Source organism: Lagopus leucura, unplaced genomic scaffold (assembly GCF_019238085.1).
Source record: "Lagopus leucura isolate 7727_CA_CO unplaced genomic scaffold, USGS_WTPT01 Super-Scaffold_73, whole genome shotgun sequence".
NCBI lineage: Eukaryota > Metazoa > Chordata > Aves > Galliformes > Phasianidae > Lagopus > Lagopus leucura.
Window position 1 is genome coordinate 22,799,059 of NW_024962252.1, and position 17,858 is coordinate 22,816,916.

Genomic DNA, 17,858 nt, shown 5'->3' on the forward strand with positions numbered 1-17,858 from the left:
GAGGCCATTGGGGATGCACTGTGACAGCTGGGTGCTGGAGCATGGCCTTCCTTGCCTGGCTCTTTCTGCAGTGAACACGAATGCTGGGTTTTTTACGTTTTCAACTTTTGGTGTTGAATTTTTATTTTTATTTTACCGTGACAGTGACCAAACACTGGCACAGGTTGTCCAGAAGAGGCTCCACAGTAGGCCAGATACCGCCAGCAGCACGGCCCTACACACTTGCCAGTCCCACAGGACCTCGAGCCGGGTCGGCTCGGCTCACCCAAGCACCCTCTAAACCACGAAGCCCGCCCTCAAAGGTCGCGCAGACACAGCGCCCGAGCGCTGCGAGGGCGGGGACTCAGCCCGGGCAGGAGCGGCCGTAGGCTCCCCTACCCGCGCGCCGTCCCAGAAGCCAGCCAATCGCTGATCGGAGAGCCACTGGCGCTGGCCAATCCGTGCGCTCACAGCCTATAGGGCGGCCTGGCACGCTACGCGCATCGAGTAAGCGGGGATGTCCGACTGGGAGGAGAGCGGCGACGAGGCCGCGGGGGCGCCGCCGTCTTCCGCGGTTGCTACCGCGCCCCTGTGGCAGCCGCCGGCCACCCCTCGGCCGAACAGCTCGCCGACAGAGGGCGAGCTGGGGCGAAGGGGCTCGGAGTGGCGGCAGGAGGCGGCAGCGAGCGTCGGAGGAGAGGAACGGGAATCCGGCGTGGTTGGCAGCCGCCGAAGTCAGGCAGCGCGATGGCGGCGCCCGAGAGCCGCCGCAGGCAGAGCTCAGGAGGCTGGGGAGCCTCTCTGCTTCCTCATCAGCAGGGCCCTGGCCGGGGTTTTGATAGGTAACGGCAGCCGCGCCCCCTGTTAGCATTTAGTTTGTGAGAGTGTGGCTTGTGCTGTAGGTGTTACAGAAGTTTCTCCTTGTAACAGGTCGGGGAGGAGCTAAAATAAGAGAACTTGAGGAATCTTCGGGTTCTAGGATACAGGTACTGTGTGTCTTTCAGGAACTTGAGTCATAGAGTCATGGAATGGTTTGGATTGCAAGGGACCTTCAAGATCATGTAGCTCCAATCCCTGCTAAAAGCAGGGACGCCTCCCTCAGACCTGCTTTGTTGCTCAAAGTTGCTTAAAGCCCCATCCAGCCTGGCCTTGCAGGTGGAGCTTACTGGTTTTTGTCTGTGAGGTTGTTTTTTTTCTGGTTTTCCATATTTCTTTTAAGAAGGGGATTAAAGGGCCTTTCCCGAGGAGAGAAATTCAAATTTGGAAGAAAAACTAAAGATTGTTTGCAGTGCATACTTTTATTTATATACAAGTTCACCCGGTCTGTGTAGTATTAAAAACTCAGTGGAGTTTTATGAATGCAGGTTATTAAGGGAGCCTCTGAAGCAGAAGTGAAGATTTTCGGCAGTGTTGCTGTGCAGAACAAAGCCAAGGTGCTGATTGATGAAACAGTTGTAAGCTGTGGACAAAGCAACTGTAGAGGTGGGTCTGAGAAATTTAAGAAGTGTATTATGGGAGGGGGAAAAAAGACTGTAGGTCATCTTACTCTCTGTTGGTAGTTTGAAGTGGTTTTATGTTCTTAGTATTTTATCAAAGTGAAATGACTGACCTTGATTTTAAAGCAGAACTATCTAGACATCCTCCCCTGTCAGCTGGCAATGGCTTTCCTCCTTCAGGTAAGACGTCTGTGAATATCTCTTCCCAGGTGTTTCCAACAATTTTAATAGATGTTATACTGTTTGCTTTTTTGCATTATCAGTCTTATCATTTAAAAATCCAAATATCTCTTCTAGGATAGGTTTTAATGTAGTATCTTGGCAATAATGAAATTAAGTTTGTACAGATGTAGGCTATAAAACTAACGTACCAATCACGGTAAGGGTGGATCCTTTTCACAGGGCATTAACGTTGATGGTTTGGTGTTGCACATCATGCTTCATTTTACTGGGCTTCAGTGCATTATGTGGCTATGTAAGTAATGATTGTACATGAAGATGCTGGTATTTGATGTTTGGCTTGTTTAACTGCACAGTAAGTCCTGAGGGAAAAGAACCACATCCATAGTTGTTGCTCTGAGGCACTGATGAGGGAAAAAAAAAATTAAGAATAGTGTTCCAGATTTAGAATAAGGAATGGAGTAGCTGTGAATGCAGGCTTTCAGAAGTGCCTCAGAAGGTACTCTGGAATGTTTTATTCAAGAAGCCAGGATTAAGTAATGTATCCTACATGTGTGTAACTGTCGTTTTCCCTTGTATTTCATTCTTTTCAATAACAAATGTGTTGTCATTTATATTTCCAGTGTAAAAACTCACTTTCATGAGAAGCATGAACCTCATCAAAAAGGGCGTAACTTCACAGAAACTTTATTTTGGTGACACTGGATGCTTTAGAAGTAAATCTTGCTCTTGTAGCTGTTGAAATTAAACTTTGTTTGCTTTCACCTGCCTGACTCAAAACTTTCCCAAAAGCCCCATGCTCAGCAAGCCATGTGTACAACTGGAGGAGCAGCATTCTGGATCTTGTCCTTCCTCTAGTTAAAGATGTTTAAATGCTTCCTTTCTTACCAGAAGTGTGTTCGCACTGGTTTTTCTGCTAATCTTTCAGACTGAGACCTAAGAAAGAACTCTCTTTAAGTGTTTCATGTCTACTTAAAATCGCATAAGAGTTTGCAGTACAAAAAGAAAATAAGGTTTGTGTTTGGGGGGAGAGAGGTTCAATGTTTCCAATGGATCTATCAGACAACAACTTTGATACTGACTCCACAGGAAAATCCTTGGATGTTATCAATCCTGAGAATACTCCAAAGAAACCCGTGATTGACTGGGCCTCTCTTCGAGAAAACAGAGCTAAATATGAGGCTATGAAGTGGGCAGGTTAGTTCTAAAATGTTGCTTGTATGGTATTCTTTCACATTATAGATCTCTTGCATGTGTCAACATTCGTAATTTTTGCTTTGAGGCTACTGAATCTTTCAGTGTCCAAATTAGTTAAGGGTATTCATGAAGTGAGCATGTCAGCATTTCTTAGAATGGTCATGGAGGATACTAGTCACTGTGATGAGTCTGCAATTACTAGATTAATGGTTTTTTACTTCAGCCTTTGAAAACGCAATGGTTTTGTAGCACTGTAGTGACTGCAGCAAAAATCTGAATGTTATTAAAATATTGTACTGGATACATCAGCAGATATTATTTTAGTGCTTGGAAGGCAGGGTATGGTTCTTTTGCAGGTGTTTTAAGTGTTTCTCATAGTTTTCAGCTTTTGCTCAAACTGCTGTGGCCTACCACTGTGTTTTGACTAGCTGTCTAGTACTAGGCATAGACTACTTGGATTTGAGATTTCCACCTTAAGCTTTAAAAGACTTACTCTAAATGACCAGCATTTCTTCCTGACTTGCTTTCTTGTGATTGTTTAAGACCTGCCTCCAATTGAGAAAAACTTCTATAAAGAATCATCAAGGGCTGCATCCATGTCACCAGAAGAAGTAAAACTGTGGCGGTAAGATCATTTCTGTAGGGAATTGTGTGCTTGGCAGAAAGGACTGTTAGCATAACAAAACCTGTGTGGTGGGTGATGAAATACTGAGACAGCTATTAATATTACTGTCTAGCGGTAACCTGGCTCTTCTTAGGGGCTCTTTATTTGGAATTAAACAGCTTTCATTACTTATTGCATGGTTTGGTGGTGGTTTTTTTTTCCTCTTTTACCTTTTCACAGTGTGGGAATTTACACTGTTTCCGTAGCAGTGTTATTGTTCTAGCTAGTCAAGAGCAGCAGAACATTGTTTTGTGGGTTCAGAACTTGCACTGAGCAATAGTAGCACTTCTCTTATAAACAGAGGAATGTTTTTCACTTTATGCCTTAGTTTTAGGGGAAGAGTAAAAGATCCTGAAAAAATGTATTTCTATGAACATGAGAAGTTGAATTTCTCATACTTTTCCTAGCCTACCCACAGCTTGAAGTAAAACTATTTGCAGAATTGAGTCTTCTGAACAGAAGAGGACAGGGATAACGATCAAATACTTATCCGTATTAACACCTCAAAACTCAATTTTCATATTGCTTTTGTGACTTTTTTTAAGCACCTTTTTTCTAACATGTTTCATCTTTATTTTCTAGAATGTCAAGGAAGCTGCTCCAGAAGTATTTGGGGAAGGTTTTAGCCGAAATATAGTGTTCTAACAAAGAAGTTTAGTCCATTCCCAACAGTCATCTTTGGATATAAAACTTTTAGCAGCTCTTTAACTTCTAATAGAGTGTGACTGAAGTCTGATATGACAGCACTGCAGTCCTTCTTAATATCCATGCATGATTTCCAGTCCTTCATTCTTAAGAAAGATTTAACTTATGAGAATAATTCACTGACTAATCATGAGTCCTATGGAAGCATTTCTCCAGTGAGGGTTATTTGAAAGTTAAGGGAACAGTTAGAAATTTCATTAGAGAAACTGATTTTTTTTTATTAGTTATTGTTGCTCCAGGAATCTCAGGAAAAAAACATGTCAAAAAGGTGCAGTCTCTTGTGTTTGCTTTGCTTCTTCTGATAGATTTTAGAGCTAATGCAATACTTTAATTCTCTACAGGAAAGAAAATAACAATATAATCTGTGATGACTTAAAAGAAGGTGAAAAGCGCTGCATTCCCAATCCTGTTTGTAAATTTGAAGATGTATTTGAGCAATATCCTGATATTATGGCTAACATAAGGAAAATTGGTTTTCAGAAACCTACACCAATTCAGGTACTTCTTCCATTTTGATGACTCTTTAACTGAAACTTAGGAGAAAAACACATCTAAGTATTCGTTGTTTTATGTTAGTCCCAGGCATGGCCAATCATACTACAAGGAATTGATCTTATTGGCATAGCACAGACTGGTACCGGGAAGACATTAGCTTACTTAATGCCTGGATTCATTCATTTGGCTTCACAACCAATGTAAGGACTGTTCACATATTTGAGCTGTTTAGATGTGGATACTTCCTCTTCTGAAATAAGATTTTCTAGTGGGGGGAAAAAATAATAATAATGATCATAATAAATCTGGTGGAAGACGTGTGAATCTTGTAACATGAACTCCTTTATGCTGTAATAACAGGATGTAGCAGTGTATTGTGGAAGTCTAGAGGAGCATAGAAACGTTCTGTTGTCAGATGTGACAGATGTTGTGTAGCCTCTTATACTCCCATTCTTAAGATGTTTTATTGCAGACCCAGTGATGAGCGTGGAGGGCCAGGGATGTTGGTCCTTGCTCCCACCCGAGAACTGGCACTGCAAGTAGAGGCGGAGTGCTTGAAGTACACGTACAAAGGATTTAAAAGGTGATCTCCCTTCTCACTTGTTTAAGTTGCATTTTCTACCATTTGTGACCTAATTCATCTCCTGAAATTGCATTTGTTAAGGAGATGGGGGTGCTAAAAAGTTTCATACTTTCTCAGTTTCTTTGATGTGTGCTTGACTGCCCTCATGGTGAAAATACTACCTGCATGGTTGTGTCTTCTGCACTGCAATTGCATTGCCTCGCATCCTTCTCATATGGACAGCTGAGTAGAGTCTCCTATCTTCTCTTTGGCATGCTTTTAGGTAGATATATACAACACTAAGATCTTCCCAAACCTTGCCACCCTCAAATTGAACAGTTACTTTGAATTCCCAGCTTCTTGTGTCATGCACTCCAGCCTCTTGAGCATTCTGGTAGCTGCTGGCTAGACTTGTGTCAGTCTGGACAGGTCTGGTAACTGAGGTGGAGATACAAAAAGTGGAAATGGTGATGCTTCAGGTGTGATCTTGCAAGTACCAAATAAAGAAGCATAGTGAATTCTCTTAAAAAGCTCCTGGCTGTGTTCTCTGTAATACAGCTGGTTTTCTCTACTCGGAGATTACACTGCTGAATAACATGGTTTCTTGCCCACCTAAGTCTTTTCTGCAAAGCCATCTTCCAGCATGTGGGCCATGAGCCAGGGGGTTATTCCATCCCCATCTTTGCTTTTGTTAACCTGCATGCTTCAGCCCACTTCTGCCTTTTGTGGTCCTTAAATAACTGCCCTGCCCTCTAGTGTATTAACTGCTTCTTTAATTTGGTGTCATCCACAACCTTGCTAAGAGTGCAGGTGTTTATTTAAGCTATTAAATAGACATTGCTATATTCTGAAATCTACTTCTAGGATTCTCTGGTATAGCAGCCTTACCAAATGCAGAGTCATGCATGCTGCTTCCTTCTCAAACATATTTTGTAGAATTCTTAAAGGCCATGTATTAGCCTAACGTCTTACTGGATGTGCTGATTGATTTAACAGTAAAACATGTGGCCTATGAAGGTACTGCTTAGAAAATGATGCATTCTTAACATTCATTTATTTTGGTGTGAATGTCTTCAGATCAGATGTAGCTTAATTGCCAACTTTCCTTCCTTTCACTACTTCTGCAATTTCAGCATAAAACTGTTGCTGTGCTTTTGGGGGGGGGCAATCATTCTTGTGAAGCCCATTCTGTCAGTCCTAACTGTTGTCTTCCTTCCTTTTCATATTTCATGATTATACATCTTAAAATGAAGCAACTTGGTGATACTGCTTTGAGAAAGATAAACTTCAGTCAAACCTTAACCTTCTGTTAATCATTTTATTTTTCAGTATCTGCATATATGGTGGTGGGGACCGGAAAGCGCAGATAAATGTGGTGACCAAAGGTGTGGATATTGTTATTGCTACTCCTGGGAGACTGAATGATCTTCAAATGAACAACTTCATAAACTTGAAGAGCATAACGTACTTGGCAAGTATCTGATACGGGAAAGTAATGCATCAGCTGGGAAATGGTGGCTTAGTCTGAACTGAAGGTTCAATTTGCTTTTCTTTAAACATTCTGAATCTCAACTGAAACATCGAGATTGGTGCTGGGGAGTGGTTTGTGCTTACTGTGACCGTGTTGAAGATAAAGGATATTCCCTGGAGGGGGGAAAAAAAAAAAAGGCTTCTAGAACAGTAAGCATTTCAAAGATGATGAATTATTATCTGACACTAGTAATCTTTGTGGTTTCAAAGTTGATTTTGTGAGTTACCAGTAGATGAAATGCCTTTCCTGAGTTGGTTTTTCCTCTTTTAAAAGTTGCTAATGACTCAATTCTTAGTAGATAAACCAGTTAGGTACTTGTCAGTTTGGGTGACTGACTTCTTTTCACTTCAGTGGCAAAATAGCCATACCAATACCATCCATGGGTTCATGTGCTTTTATTTCCTTCTTGCTTTTGGCTTTGCTGGACATTTAATTCAATTACTATTTTGTAAAAGATTTCCATACGTTTACGTTATTTGTATGTTTGCTTAATTGTTGCCTTATTGCCTAGTCTGACAGTTTGGCCTGCTTTTCCTCCTTTATCTGCCCCTCAGTTCCCAAGTGCTGAATACTTACCGTGCTTTACAAACGAGCTCCAATTCTTGCTAATGTTGAGCTCCCTGGCAGAACCAGTGGTGGTGTAGCACCATGAGACACAGCAGCCTTATTTTAGAGATAAAAGAGGGGTATTTATTTTTACATTTGACATCATGGACATAGAACACTCTTCATTAAAGAGCTTTATTTATGATTTGCATGTAAAGATACTAATAAGGCTTGTGAATTCTCCCCAAGTGCAGTGCTGTTATTATGCAAATGTTTCGCATAGGATTTCCGAGGGAGAAAATCCACTCAAGACAGTATATTATAGCTACTGTTATGTCTTCTCTGTTTTGGTGGGGGTATTTGTTGGTTGTTTTTTTTATCTAAAAACCAACCCACAAGTACCCATTTTTAGAGATGATTAATTATATTTGAATATATGTTATACACAAGGTGAGCTGGAAGCATCAGGCAATTTGTCTACTCTGACAGAGACATCGAATTAGTTGCAGTCTTGAGTCAATTTTTTAGAAATCCAGTCAGGTAGGCTGATGTTTTCCCATAATTTCTGAGGAAGCACTGGGAAATGGGTTATATACATCCTTTTGATTGTTTACAGTTCATATGTCATTTCAAGATGGCATTCTGTCTTGCTGTGTTCAGGATAAATTAGTATTCATTTGTCAGTGATTTGAGTGGGTTTTTTTCTATTGTAAGAACATTGGAACTTTGTATGAATAATTGGGACACTGATTGGGGAGAGAATATAGTAGAAAAAATAGGTAGTCTATAAACTAGGATATAAAAGGTAAATGGGAGCAATATTTTCATTTTTTTAATTACTTTAAAATATATACAAAAACAGAAAACTTACCCATAACTGATCTAATTTAAAAAAATATTTTGTGTGTGTGAAGTGGCCTGCAAGAATTACTTGCCAGGAAAAATAACTGAAATGGTATTAGCAAACAAGTAAGCGTGTATTGATAACAAGAAGTCTAAGATGTTCTCAAGTGAGGATGAGGGTTCTGTTTCCAGTAGCTGTACTAAAAGCTTTCAGCTCCCCTCCTCTCTCCCCCAGTGAAATAAGTTTGAGCTTGGAGAATGTTGATATCCAAGTGTGAGCCAAAAGGTACAGTCTGTCTTTTTTCCTAGTTCATATAAGGGTTTGAGTTGGTACATTTCTAATAACCTTCCACTGAAAGGATATTGTGTAAGGTCCCCCATTATGTTGTATGAGTGTTTTAGAAAACAAACCAACAAAAGCTTTAAGTATACTCCTTTATTGACTTCGTGTTCTCAGAGATTTTATGGATTTTTCTCTTGTTCTGTCTGCAAATGTACTAAGTGAAAAAGCCCAAAAGAAACTGGAGGGGTGTAACAAACTGAACAGGTTTTGTGATAAATTAGGAAATGGTTTCTGAAATACTGTTACCATTAAAGTGATCTGCTATGAAATGTCTTGCTGAAACCCTTACTAGAAGAATAGATGCAAACTCCTTGTTCTAAGCAGGTTTTAGATGAGGCTGACAAAATGCTGGATATGGGATTTGAACCTCAGATAATGAAGATCTTAATAGATGTGCGGCCAGACAGACAAACTGTTATGACAAGGTACGTAAATGGAGTAGTGCTCTATGCTTAAGGTTATTGAACAAGTGAACAATGAAACACATACTATTTTACTAACAACTTTCGGTAGCCTACAAGGGAATTGCTTCAGGTTTATTTTATCTATCTGTGTCTAGTTGGTGCTGGTGAATCTTCTGACAGTTGCATTTTTTTTCCCCCTTTTGAGCTATTTTCCATCAACTATAGAAATGATGGTATTTTTTCCAAAAAAGGAAGGTGACCTGGGAATGCTGTGAAGAATGTTTTGAATCAGAGCTACTGTTTCAGAGAACAGTCTTAGAAGCTTTTGAATTAAAACTTTTTGAGCTACTAAACAATGTATTGTTTTCATTGGAAAGGCTGCTGAACTGTTACTCCTGACTTCAATCTGGAATGTTGCCTTGCAAGCAGGAGTTCTGTTTACATTAATAAAATTCTTCAAATGATTTCGAAGTGCTGCAAGAGCTCACTTCTGTTACTCTGTACTCAAGGTTTTCATTGGCATGTAAGGTAGAAGAAACAAGTAGTGTGAAGAGATTAACTGGGTAAGATCTTGTGATGTGTTCTTATCAGTCTTCTCTTCCCATTTAGTGCTACTTGGCCTGATGGTGTTCGTCGCCTCGCAAAATCCTATTTGAGAAATCCCATGATCGTGTATGTTGGCACTCTTGACTTAGCAGTAAGTTCTTTTGTTGTTGATAGAGCAAGGGGGAATGGGCTCAAACTGAGACAGAGGAGGTTTAGGTTACATATTAGGAGGCAGTTCTTCACACAGAGGATGGTGACGCACTGGAGCAGGTTGCCCAAGGAGGCTGTGGATGCTCCATCCATGGAGGCATTCAAGGCCAGGCTGGATGTGGCTCTGGGCAGCCTGGTCTGGTGGTTGGCGACCCTGCATATAACAGGGGGGTTGAAACTAGGTGATCATTGTGGTCCTTTTCAACCCAGGCCATTCTATGATTCTATACATTGTTGTTGTTTTGAACTATCTGCAGTTTGACAAGGAAGTTTTTACTTGGAAGCATGTGCAAGTAAATGCAGATGACTTCAAAATCAGTCTGGACTTTCAAAAAATTCCATGTTATCCTATGTAAAGCTTCAGCAAAAGTTTAGAAAGAACTTTTAAAAATGAAAGTAAAAAGGGCTGATGTTTCTGTAATGAGATCTTGGAGTCCTAGATCTCCAATAGAAGATGTTACAAGCATCAAGTATGAGTCAAATACTTGTATTTGAAAATTGTACTTTGCAGCGCCTCCTGTCTTGCCTGAAGCTTTGTTTCTCCAGCCTTTGGTTTTGTTGAGCAAGCTCTTGTTCCTTTTGCCTCTGAAGGACTTCTTTGTCTTATATACAGATCCTTATCTGGATCTGTCTTTTACCTGCATATTTCCCACAGAGAATGGAAGCTCCTTACTAAACTTCTGGAGGTCACTTGTCTAGGTCAGGAATATGTGGTACTGCAGGAGCTGTCTTTTGAAGTCGGAAGCTTTTAATGTACAGATGTAGTTGTTGTGTTTGTGTAGATATGTGTAGTTTGCTTAAGCGGTGACAGAATTTACAGAAATGTTAGTGGTTCCAAGATCTCTTACATCCTGACGTAGAGATTGCTGTAGGTTTGGCTTAAATTACAGAGTTTTCTTTTTAAGTCTCCCTTTCTTAGTCACAGGGAGTGAATAAACGTGTGGTACGCTTTCAGGTGGAAATAAGGGAAAATGTACTTTTCCTCTGTTATGCTGGCAACTGTGTTTTTTGTCAAGGGCAAACCCATCAACAAGATTGCAATTTGACATAACAGCTATTGCAGCTCTCTTGTCCAGTGTTTTCGTTTCTTATGGAGCCTCATTCAATTGAAGAGGTGCCTTCTGAAAGGGGGAAGGGTTTCCATGTGAAAAGAGACCTGTTCTGTGTACCTGGTAAATTTTGCAGCTCTTGCCATAAGATTATGATGCAGAGCCACAAGAAAGCCAAGGCCTTTGTACCACTTAAATAGAGTCACAGAATATTCCAAGTTGGACGAGATCACTGAGTCCAACTCCTGGCTCCAGAGAGCACCACCCAAAATTCAAAATTAATGTTTGAGAGCAGTGTCCAAACACTGCCTGAATGAGGTTGTGACGACTACCCTGGGGAGCCTGTCCCAGTGCCTGACTGCCCTCTGATGAAGATCCACTTCCTAATATCCAATCTTGACTTCCCTTGGTGCAGCTTCCTGCTGTTCCCTTGCAGTTAGTATACTCAGCCATTCTGTGGTAACCTTCAAATATAATGAAGTGAAGCTTTTTCTAATAAAAGCTGGTGTTTAAAGAATTGGACAGAACTAATCATTGCGAATAGCTGGTGCGACTTTCTTTAAAAGCTTCTCCTTTCAAATAAGCAATTGCTCCAAGTTTCTCTGAACAGGTGTAAGATACTCCAGTTATTTTTTTTATTTTAATTGAACTACTGTACTCTGTTCTAAACCAGTGATAAGAATTCACTATAAATATGTGATTGAGTAAACTACTTAAAGATAAAATTAGTTGCTCTCCCAAAGCAACTGGAATACCAGAAATCTGCATCATTTGAAATCCTAACTGATACACGTTCTAGTTGTAAAATAGTTTTTGTGCTGTTATGTTACTAGTTTTGTAATATTATGTGTGGATAAATAAAAATATTATTCAAATCTGTTTCTAAGTATCCTTTTTAATGTTTAACAGGCAGTAAATACAGTAGAGCAGGAAGTTATTGTTATCAACGAAGAAGAAAAGAAAGCTTTCATGGAAAACTTCATTGATTCTATGAAGCCAAAAGATAAGGCCATCATTTTTGTTGGAAAGAAGTCTACGTATGTAATTAATTCCTAGTATTATATTTGTGGGGTTTTTTTTTGTTTTGTTTTTTAACCAGAGGGGTCTTAGTTCAAATAGTAATTAACAAATATAACAGCTCTTGTCAATAGTGTGCTGGTAATTCTTGTTATCTTTCCTGCGGACAGTTTGACTAGGAGTCAAATTGTTCTTAATATGATAGTAGTGGTGAGAAGTCTCTATCTAACATATTTGGAATAGATGGTAACAATGTTAAGGACACCTTAATATCACTTCACAGAATCACACAGAATGGCCCAAGTTGGAAGGGACCTCAAAGGTCATAATCTCCAACTCCCCTGCCACATGCAGGGCCACCAACTTCCACATTTAATACCAGACCAGGCTGCCCAGGGCCCCATCCAACCTGGCCTTGAACACCTTCAGGAATGGGGCATCCACAACCTTTCTGGGCAGTTTTTGCTTTTCACTGGCATGTGAAGCTGATGTATATGAGACCTGGTGGCAGGAGTGTATTGCTACCATAAGTCCCTTTCTTTTTCCCTCCTTCATACAAGGAATAGGGGAAAAAAAAGTTCAGGTTGACACCTTCTGGTTTATTGAAGAGCTGGAACTAATTTTGCTAGACACAATGTTCTTTCTCTCCTAACCATCAGTGGTTGGTTTGTGTGTCCTTCAGTGTATCTTGGGAGTTCCAGGCTACATTTGAGGGCTTTTTGGAGTTTTCCTCTGAATAGCTCTAAGTTAATACCTAGAAGTTCTCTTGAACAGTCAGCATGGGAAGCTGCTCCTGCTTCCAGCTGATGAATTTTGTTGCTTTGGCTGTTTAATACATGGGTATGCTTTGACAGATATCTAGAAGGGCTTCAGACTTTTGTCTAGAATAATAATGGTGAACTGTGGCTTCTTTTGTGAAGTCTACAGTACAGTTCTGAGGTATGTTAATGCTGAAAAAGGAATACATTTTGTAAGAAAGCATTTAGTTTAAGGCAAATCCTTTAGGAGAGAAGACTGAGTGATCTGGTACTGAAAAAGAAATGCAACTGCAAGTGCTGTATTTTAGCAACGTGTATTCAAGGGAATAGTTGTATATATTACAGCCGTCTGTGTTTATTGTCTATGGAAAAGCTCTTCCTTGCAGTAACTATAGAGCAAGGCTTTTTTTTTTTCCTGCTTTGTGTCTGTCTGTGTAAGGCACATCCATCATAGCTGGTGACATCTTCCCTGCCTTAACAGAGTAACTGTGAGCTCCTGGTTGGGACTTTCTTAACACATAGGTGCCTGTCTTTGCTTTCCAGGTGCACTGTTTCCATTAAAGGCCTTTTCTGATAAGACAGAGAAGGGCTTGAAATAAAAGTATGTGAAGAAATAAGAATGTTCTGTGCTTGTTTCCATGTTGTTTTATAAAAAGTATCACCTGATCTATAGGGTCTTGTGTGCTGTCTTACACATTCACGTATTGCTGGCACGTTATCTTTCTGTTCTGTTATCTTTCTGCTGAACCATTGTTTTATTTCATGTTAGAGCTGATGACGTAGCAAGTGACCTTGGTGTCAAAGGAGTCCCAGTGCAGTCTCTTCATGGTGACAGAGAGCAGTGTGATCGAGAACAGGCTTTAGATGACTTCAAGAAAGGTAGGTTTGGACCTAAACTTGGGCTAAACAAACCAGTGCTTTTAAGGCTTATCATATGCAGAACCTTTTCTGTAGTGTTGTGTCTTTGTTACCATAGGAATGAAAGGATCAGAGCTCTTCATGATTGTGTTTACCCTGTTAATCTGACAAACATACACAAAAGAAACAGCAAGCAAAAAATGATTGCTCTTAAAGAAAAAAATAAAAATGGGTGACTAAGAGTTAAATTTTTTGAAGTCTTATTTTACTTTTGAAATGTATGGGGGGAAATTCTATATTATGTTCATGTAAAGAACAGTAAATTGAAGCATCAAACAATGATGGTTTCAATGAAACAGTTCTCTTGGTGATGCCAGTAGGATTATACTTGAAGATTATTTGGTCACTTGATAATAGAACTAAGAATAGTGGCATGGTAAAGATGCAGGGTGAAAAAATAGTTCCTGAAGCTTCTGAGCTTTTTTTTTTTTTTTCTCAGGGATTTTTTTTTTTAAATCTGCTGGACATACTTCTTGATTTTCCTGCATCTTGCTTACATCTTGTGGAATAGCTAAATGACACTTTGGGTGCTTATGTACCACTTAATAGTGGAAGCAAGACAGTGCAGAAAGCGTGTGTTTCCTTTATGTGTCGAATAGGTATATTATGCACTGGGAAATCAGTGGAGTAGGGTGTGTTTTCTGTATATTTCATAAAATCACATTCTGTTTTGGTGGTTCTTTGTTTAGGTAAAGTCAGAATCCTGGTAGCTACTGACTTAGCTTCCCGTGGCCTTGATGTGCATGATATTACTCATGTTTTTAACTTTGACTTCCCTCGCAACATTGAGGAATATGTTCACAGAGTAGGTCGTACTGGAAGAGCAGGGTAAGTTTTCACAATAAATAGTAATATGTTATTGACTAACATCAGTATATTGTGCATTTTCTAGGTGTTTCTGTTGTCAAATTCTAGAGCTACAAGTGATAGAGAATGGGAGAGTGAGGCTTCAAGATGCGCCAAAGTATGCTTTCGTGTTTTGAAATCCAGTAAAATTTTGAAGGCAAACAAGGTCTCTGGTTTTCTGTTTCATTTAAGCATTGGGAATGAAGGATGTTTGAAAGCTGGTTTATGTGTGGGGGAGACTGAACAGGTTCAGAACACTTTTGTACAGGTATTCTGTAATCCTCTTCCTTGTTTGTGTTTTCATGAGCTGCTGCTTAGTTTCCTAGTAAGCCCACTGGAGAAAAGAAATGGGAGGGGCTTGAAAGGAACCCTTGGGTGTCTGCAGGCTGTCATGGTGGTGTAGTTTGACGTTAGGAGTTCTAGTGCTGCATCCCCAGAGTAACACAAATGTGATAATTCTCTTTGTAAATATGTTATGTGTGTGTGTGCTTCTTTTAATTGTGATATTAACACATCTCTTCATTCTTAAATATGTTGTCTTTGTGCTACGTTTGTCTATATACCTAAATTAGTTCTGCTTTGCTCCAGTTTAGCCAAGTTGCTACACTGACCTTTACAAACAGTTGTTTTGTCATGTGCCAAGTAAATGCTCTAGCCAGATATCTGAAAGCCCATAAACTGCCTGTAGTCAAATCTTACTGTTGAAGTCAGTGGGGAAAACCTAGCAGCACAGATACCCATTATTATGAAGATCAACATTTATTCCATTTCTTTTCTAGACGTACTGGGAAGGCAGTAACACTTGTCACTAAGAAGGACTGGAAGGCTGCATCTGAGCTGATTGATATTCTGCAAAGAGCAAACCAAGTAAGAAAAAAATCTTAATTGTTACCAATGGTTTAAGCCCACTTAGTCATTTACTTGAACCAGAGTTCAGGGTCTGACTCAAGTTGGGAACGTGGAAAGGAGGGGGATTTGATGAATATGAATTTAATTGTATTTATGCAGGACCAGGAGAGTTGTGTGAACATCTGCAGTAACAACCAAAGCTTTAATCCTGGTCTGTCATCTAATAAGTCCTTAACACTGCATGGCTTTCTGATTGGTTTTGTTTATCTCCTGGGGAGAAAAAACCAACAAGGTGAACCCAGTTGTTTGTTTTTTTTTTTTTTAATAGGATAGTATAACTAGGAGCAGGTCTTGCAGTTCAGGAAAGTTGAGACCATCTCTGAATCCTTACTTTCACAGATAAAGTTGCAGCATTACTTACCTCATACACCAGGCTTCTTGTTGTGGCTGCATCCCTCGCCTGCTTCAAGCATTGCTAGCTTCAAGGATATCTAAGTTGACTTAGGTGTATCTAAATGTTCAATTTCAGAGCAGTCTTCCAAACTTGTACTGAATCAGTGCTGCTTGCTTGTGACAAACCAGAGGCAGTAAGCAGTCAATCAAATACCACGCTCATATATGCTGGAGAAGCTTGCTCTATGCTCAGGACACTGATTAATGCCTGGACACCTTTCACCTGCTGTATGGCTACTTGTTATAGCAGGTCGTGTAAGCAGTCTGTATTTCTTCATTATCATTGAAAGATGCATTTTTAGATTAAATACAGTGTTTTAATAAGTTATATGTTGCCATCAGAGATGGTGATGCTGGCATACATAGGTAAGCTGAACATCCAGGCACATTGTGCTGATTACTTTTCAGTATACTCTCATGCAAGAGAAAAAAAAAAAATGTGTGTTTTTTTTTTTTTTTTTTTTTGCATCTCCACACAAAAGCAAATCTAAACAAGTTTGGGAGCAGACAAATAAGTTGCATTTTTGTAAAAACCAAGTCCAAAAGTTTTTAGAATTACTTACAACTAAGCATGGCTTTGTGCTGCTTTCTTATCAGGTAGTTCCCGATGAGCTTATTTCAATGGCAGAAAGATACAAACAATACCAAATCAGGAAAGAAATGGAAAAGGATATACTAAGACCTCAAAGAAAGTCATCCAAGTGACTGATCCCTTGAAATTACTAAAAAAAATGTGAGTGATTATAGACATTGTTAGCATCTATGGGCTTGGATTTAGAAGCTTATTTTCTTAGTTGATTATTTTCTGCATCTGTTCCACTTAAATAAAAAGTACTTATAAAAATGCCTTAGGAAAGAAAATGTGATTACCTTTATACAGAAACAAACCTTGTTTTGTGCTTTGAGACTATTTTGGCTTTAACCTAAGGAAAGTTCATGCCGTAGGTATTCGTTGTGTGATGTAACTTCTAAAGCCGTTCTATACTGAATAGAAACAAATATTACAGATTTCTTTAATTATATGCAATACTGATGTTAAGAATGTGACTTTTTTTCTTGCAGAGAACTGGATTACTGAATGTAAACAGTGTTTGTGTTACTTCAAGATACTGTACTTTCACACTGTTGTGCCACATCTGCCAGTGCCATGCGGAAGTATTTCACCGGATCACTTAGTTACGTAAAAGTAACACCACTCTTGAATTGTGCATTTCTTCCTTAAGCCAAAGTGGTGTTAACAAAGCTGTAAAGAGCTTCTTAGGAAAAAAGGACATTTGAACGTCAGCTTTCTTTCTGATAAAGTTCGTTCACATTTTACATGAGTTTCAGGTTCTGTCACACGTGCTGTTACAGGTAACTAGAATCTTTGGAAGTTGTTTTTGAGATGACAATACAAATGGCATTTGATGTGAACTTGTTTCCTTGTGTCATATGAATAAGTGAAAATCTAATAAACTGAATCTAAGTGAGATGAGAATGTTTTAGTAAGGTTGTTCTCAAACAGTTCTGTCCTCCCCATTTCTTTTCTTGTTCATAAGTGAGATGAAGTCCAGCCTTTATCCAATGGCATCCTGGCTTGTATCAGGAATGGTGTGGTGAGCAGGATGAGGGAAGTCATCCGGCCCCTGTACTTGGCATTGGTGAGGCCTCTCCTGGAGTACTGTGTCCAGTTTTGGGTCCCTCAGTACAGAAAGGACATTGAGGTGCTGGAGCAGGTCTAAAGAAGGGCAACAAGGCTTGTGAAGGGCTTGGAGAATATGGCCTATGAGGAGAGACTGAAGGAACTGGGGCTGGTTAGTCCGAGGAAAAGGAAGCTGAGGGGAGACCTTATTGCTCTCCTCAAAGGTGATTGCAGCAAGAGCAGGGTTGGTCTCTTCTCACTGGTGACAGGACAAGGGGAAATGGCCTGAAGTTGTGCCAGGGTAAGTTTAGGTTGGATATCAGGAAAAACTTCTTTACAGAAATGGTGGTTAAGCACTGGAATAGGGTCCCCAGGGAGGTAGCTGAGTCACCATCCCTGGATGTGTTTAAAAACCATTTGGATGTGATGTTCAGGGACATGGTTTAATGAAGGGTTGTTAGAGTTAGGGTAGTTAGGTTATGGTAGTAGGGTAGTTAGGGTAATATGTTTAGGTTGTGGTTGGACTTGATGATCAAGGTCTTTTCCATCCTGAGCAATTCTGTGATTTTATGGTAGGTATTTTGCCTTTTTTTTTTAAAAAAAAAAAAAAAAAAAGCAGGCTAAAAATATGGACTTTGCATGGCTT

At 39.8% G+C, this 17,858-nt stretch overlaps 1 protein-coding gene across 1 annotated transcript; it reads left to right on the forward strand.

The window, feature by feature from the left end:
• The first annotated feature begins 496 nt into the window (after positions 1–496).
• On the forward strand, positions 497–16,732 carry DDX43 (DEAD-box helicase 43). The gene is made up of 18 exons (XM_042892428.1): positions 497–821; positions 910–965; positions 1,344–1,461; positions 1,602–1,655; positions 2,745–2,852; positions 3,396–3,477; positions 4,563–4,719; positions 4,798–4,916; positions 5,189–5,299; positions 6,608–6,749; positions 8,866–8,966; positions 9,555–9,642; positions 11,660–11,787; positions 13,295–13,404; positions 14,133–14,271; positions 15,069–15,156; positions 16,189–16,324; positions 16,654–16,732. The coding sequence occupies exons 1-17, from the start codon at positions 497–499 to the stop codon at positions 16,294–16,296; spliced, it is 2,034 nt and encodes a 677-aa protein (XP_042748362.1). The 3' UTR covers positions 16,297–16,324; positions 16,654–16,732.
• Positions 16,733–17,858: the final 1,126 nt, after the last annotated feature.

Coding starts and splice junctions, on each gene's coding strand:
- DDX43 (XM_042892428.1), top strand. CDS start 497: ATGTCCGACTGGGAGGAGAGCGGCGACGAGGCCGCGGGGGCGCCGCCG. Junction 822..909: donor CCTGGCCGGGGTTTTGATAG/GTAACGGCAGCC, acceptor TCCTTGTAACAG/GTCGGGGAGGAGCTAAAATA. Junction 2,853..3,395: donor TGAGGCTATGAAGTGGGCAG/GTTAGTTCTAAA, acceptor TGATTGTTTAAG/ACCTGCCTCCAATTGAGAAA.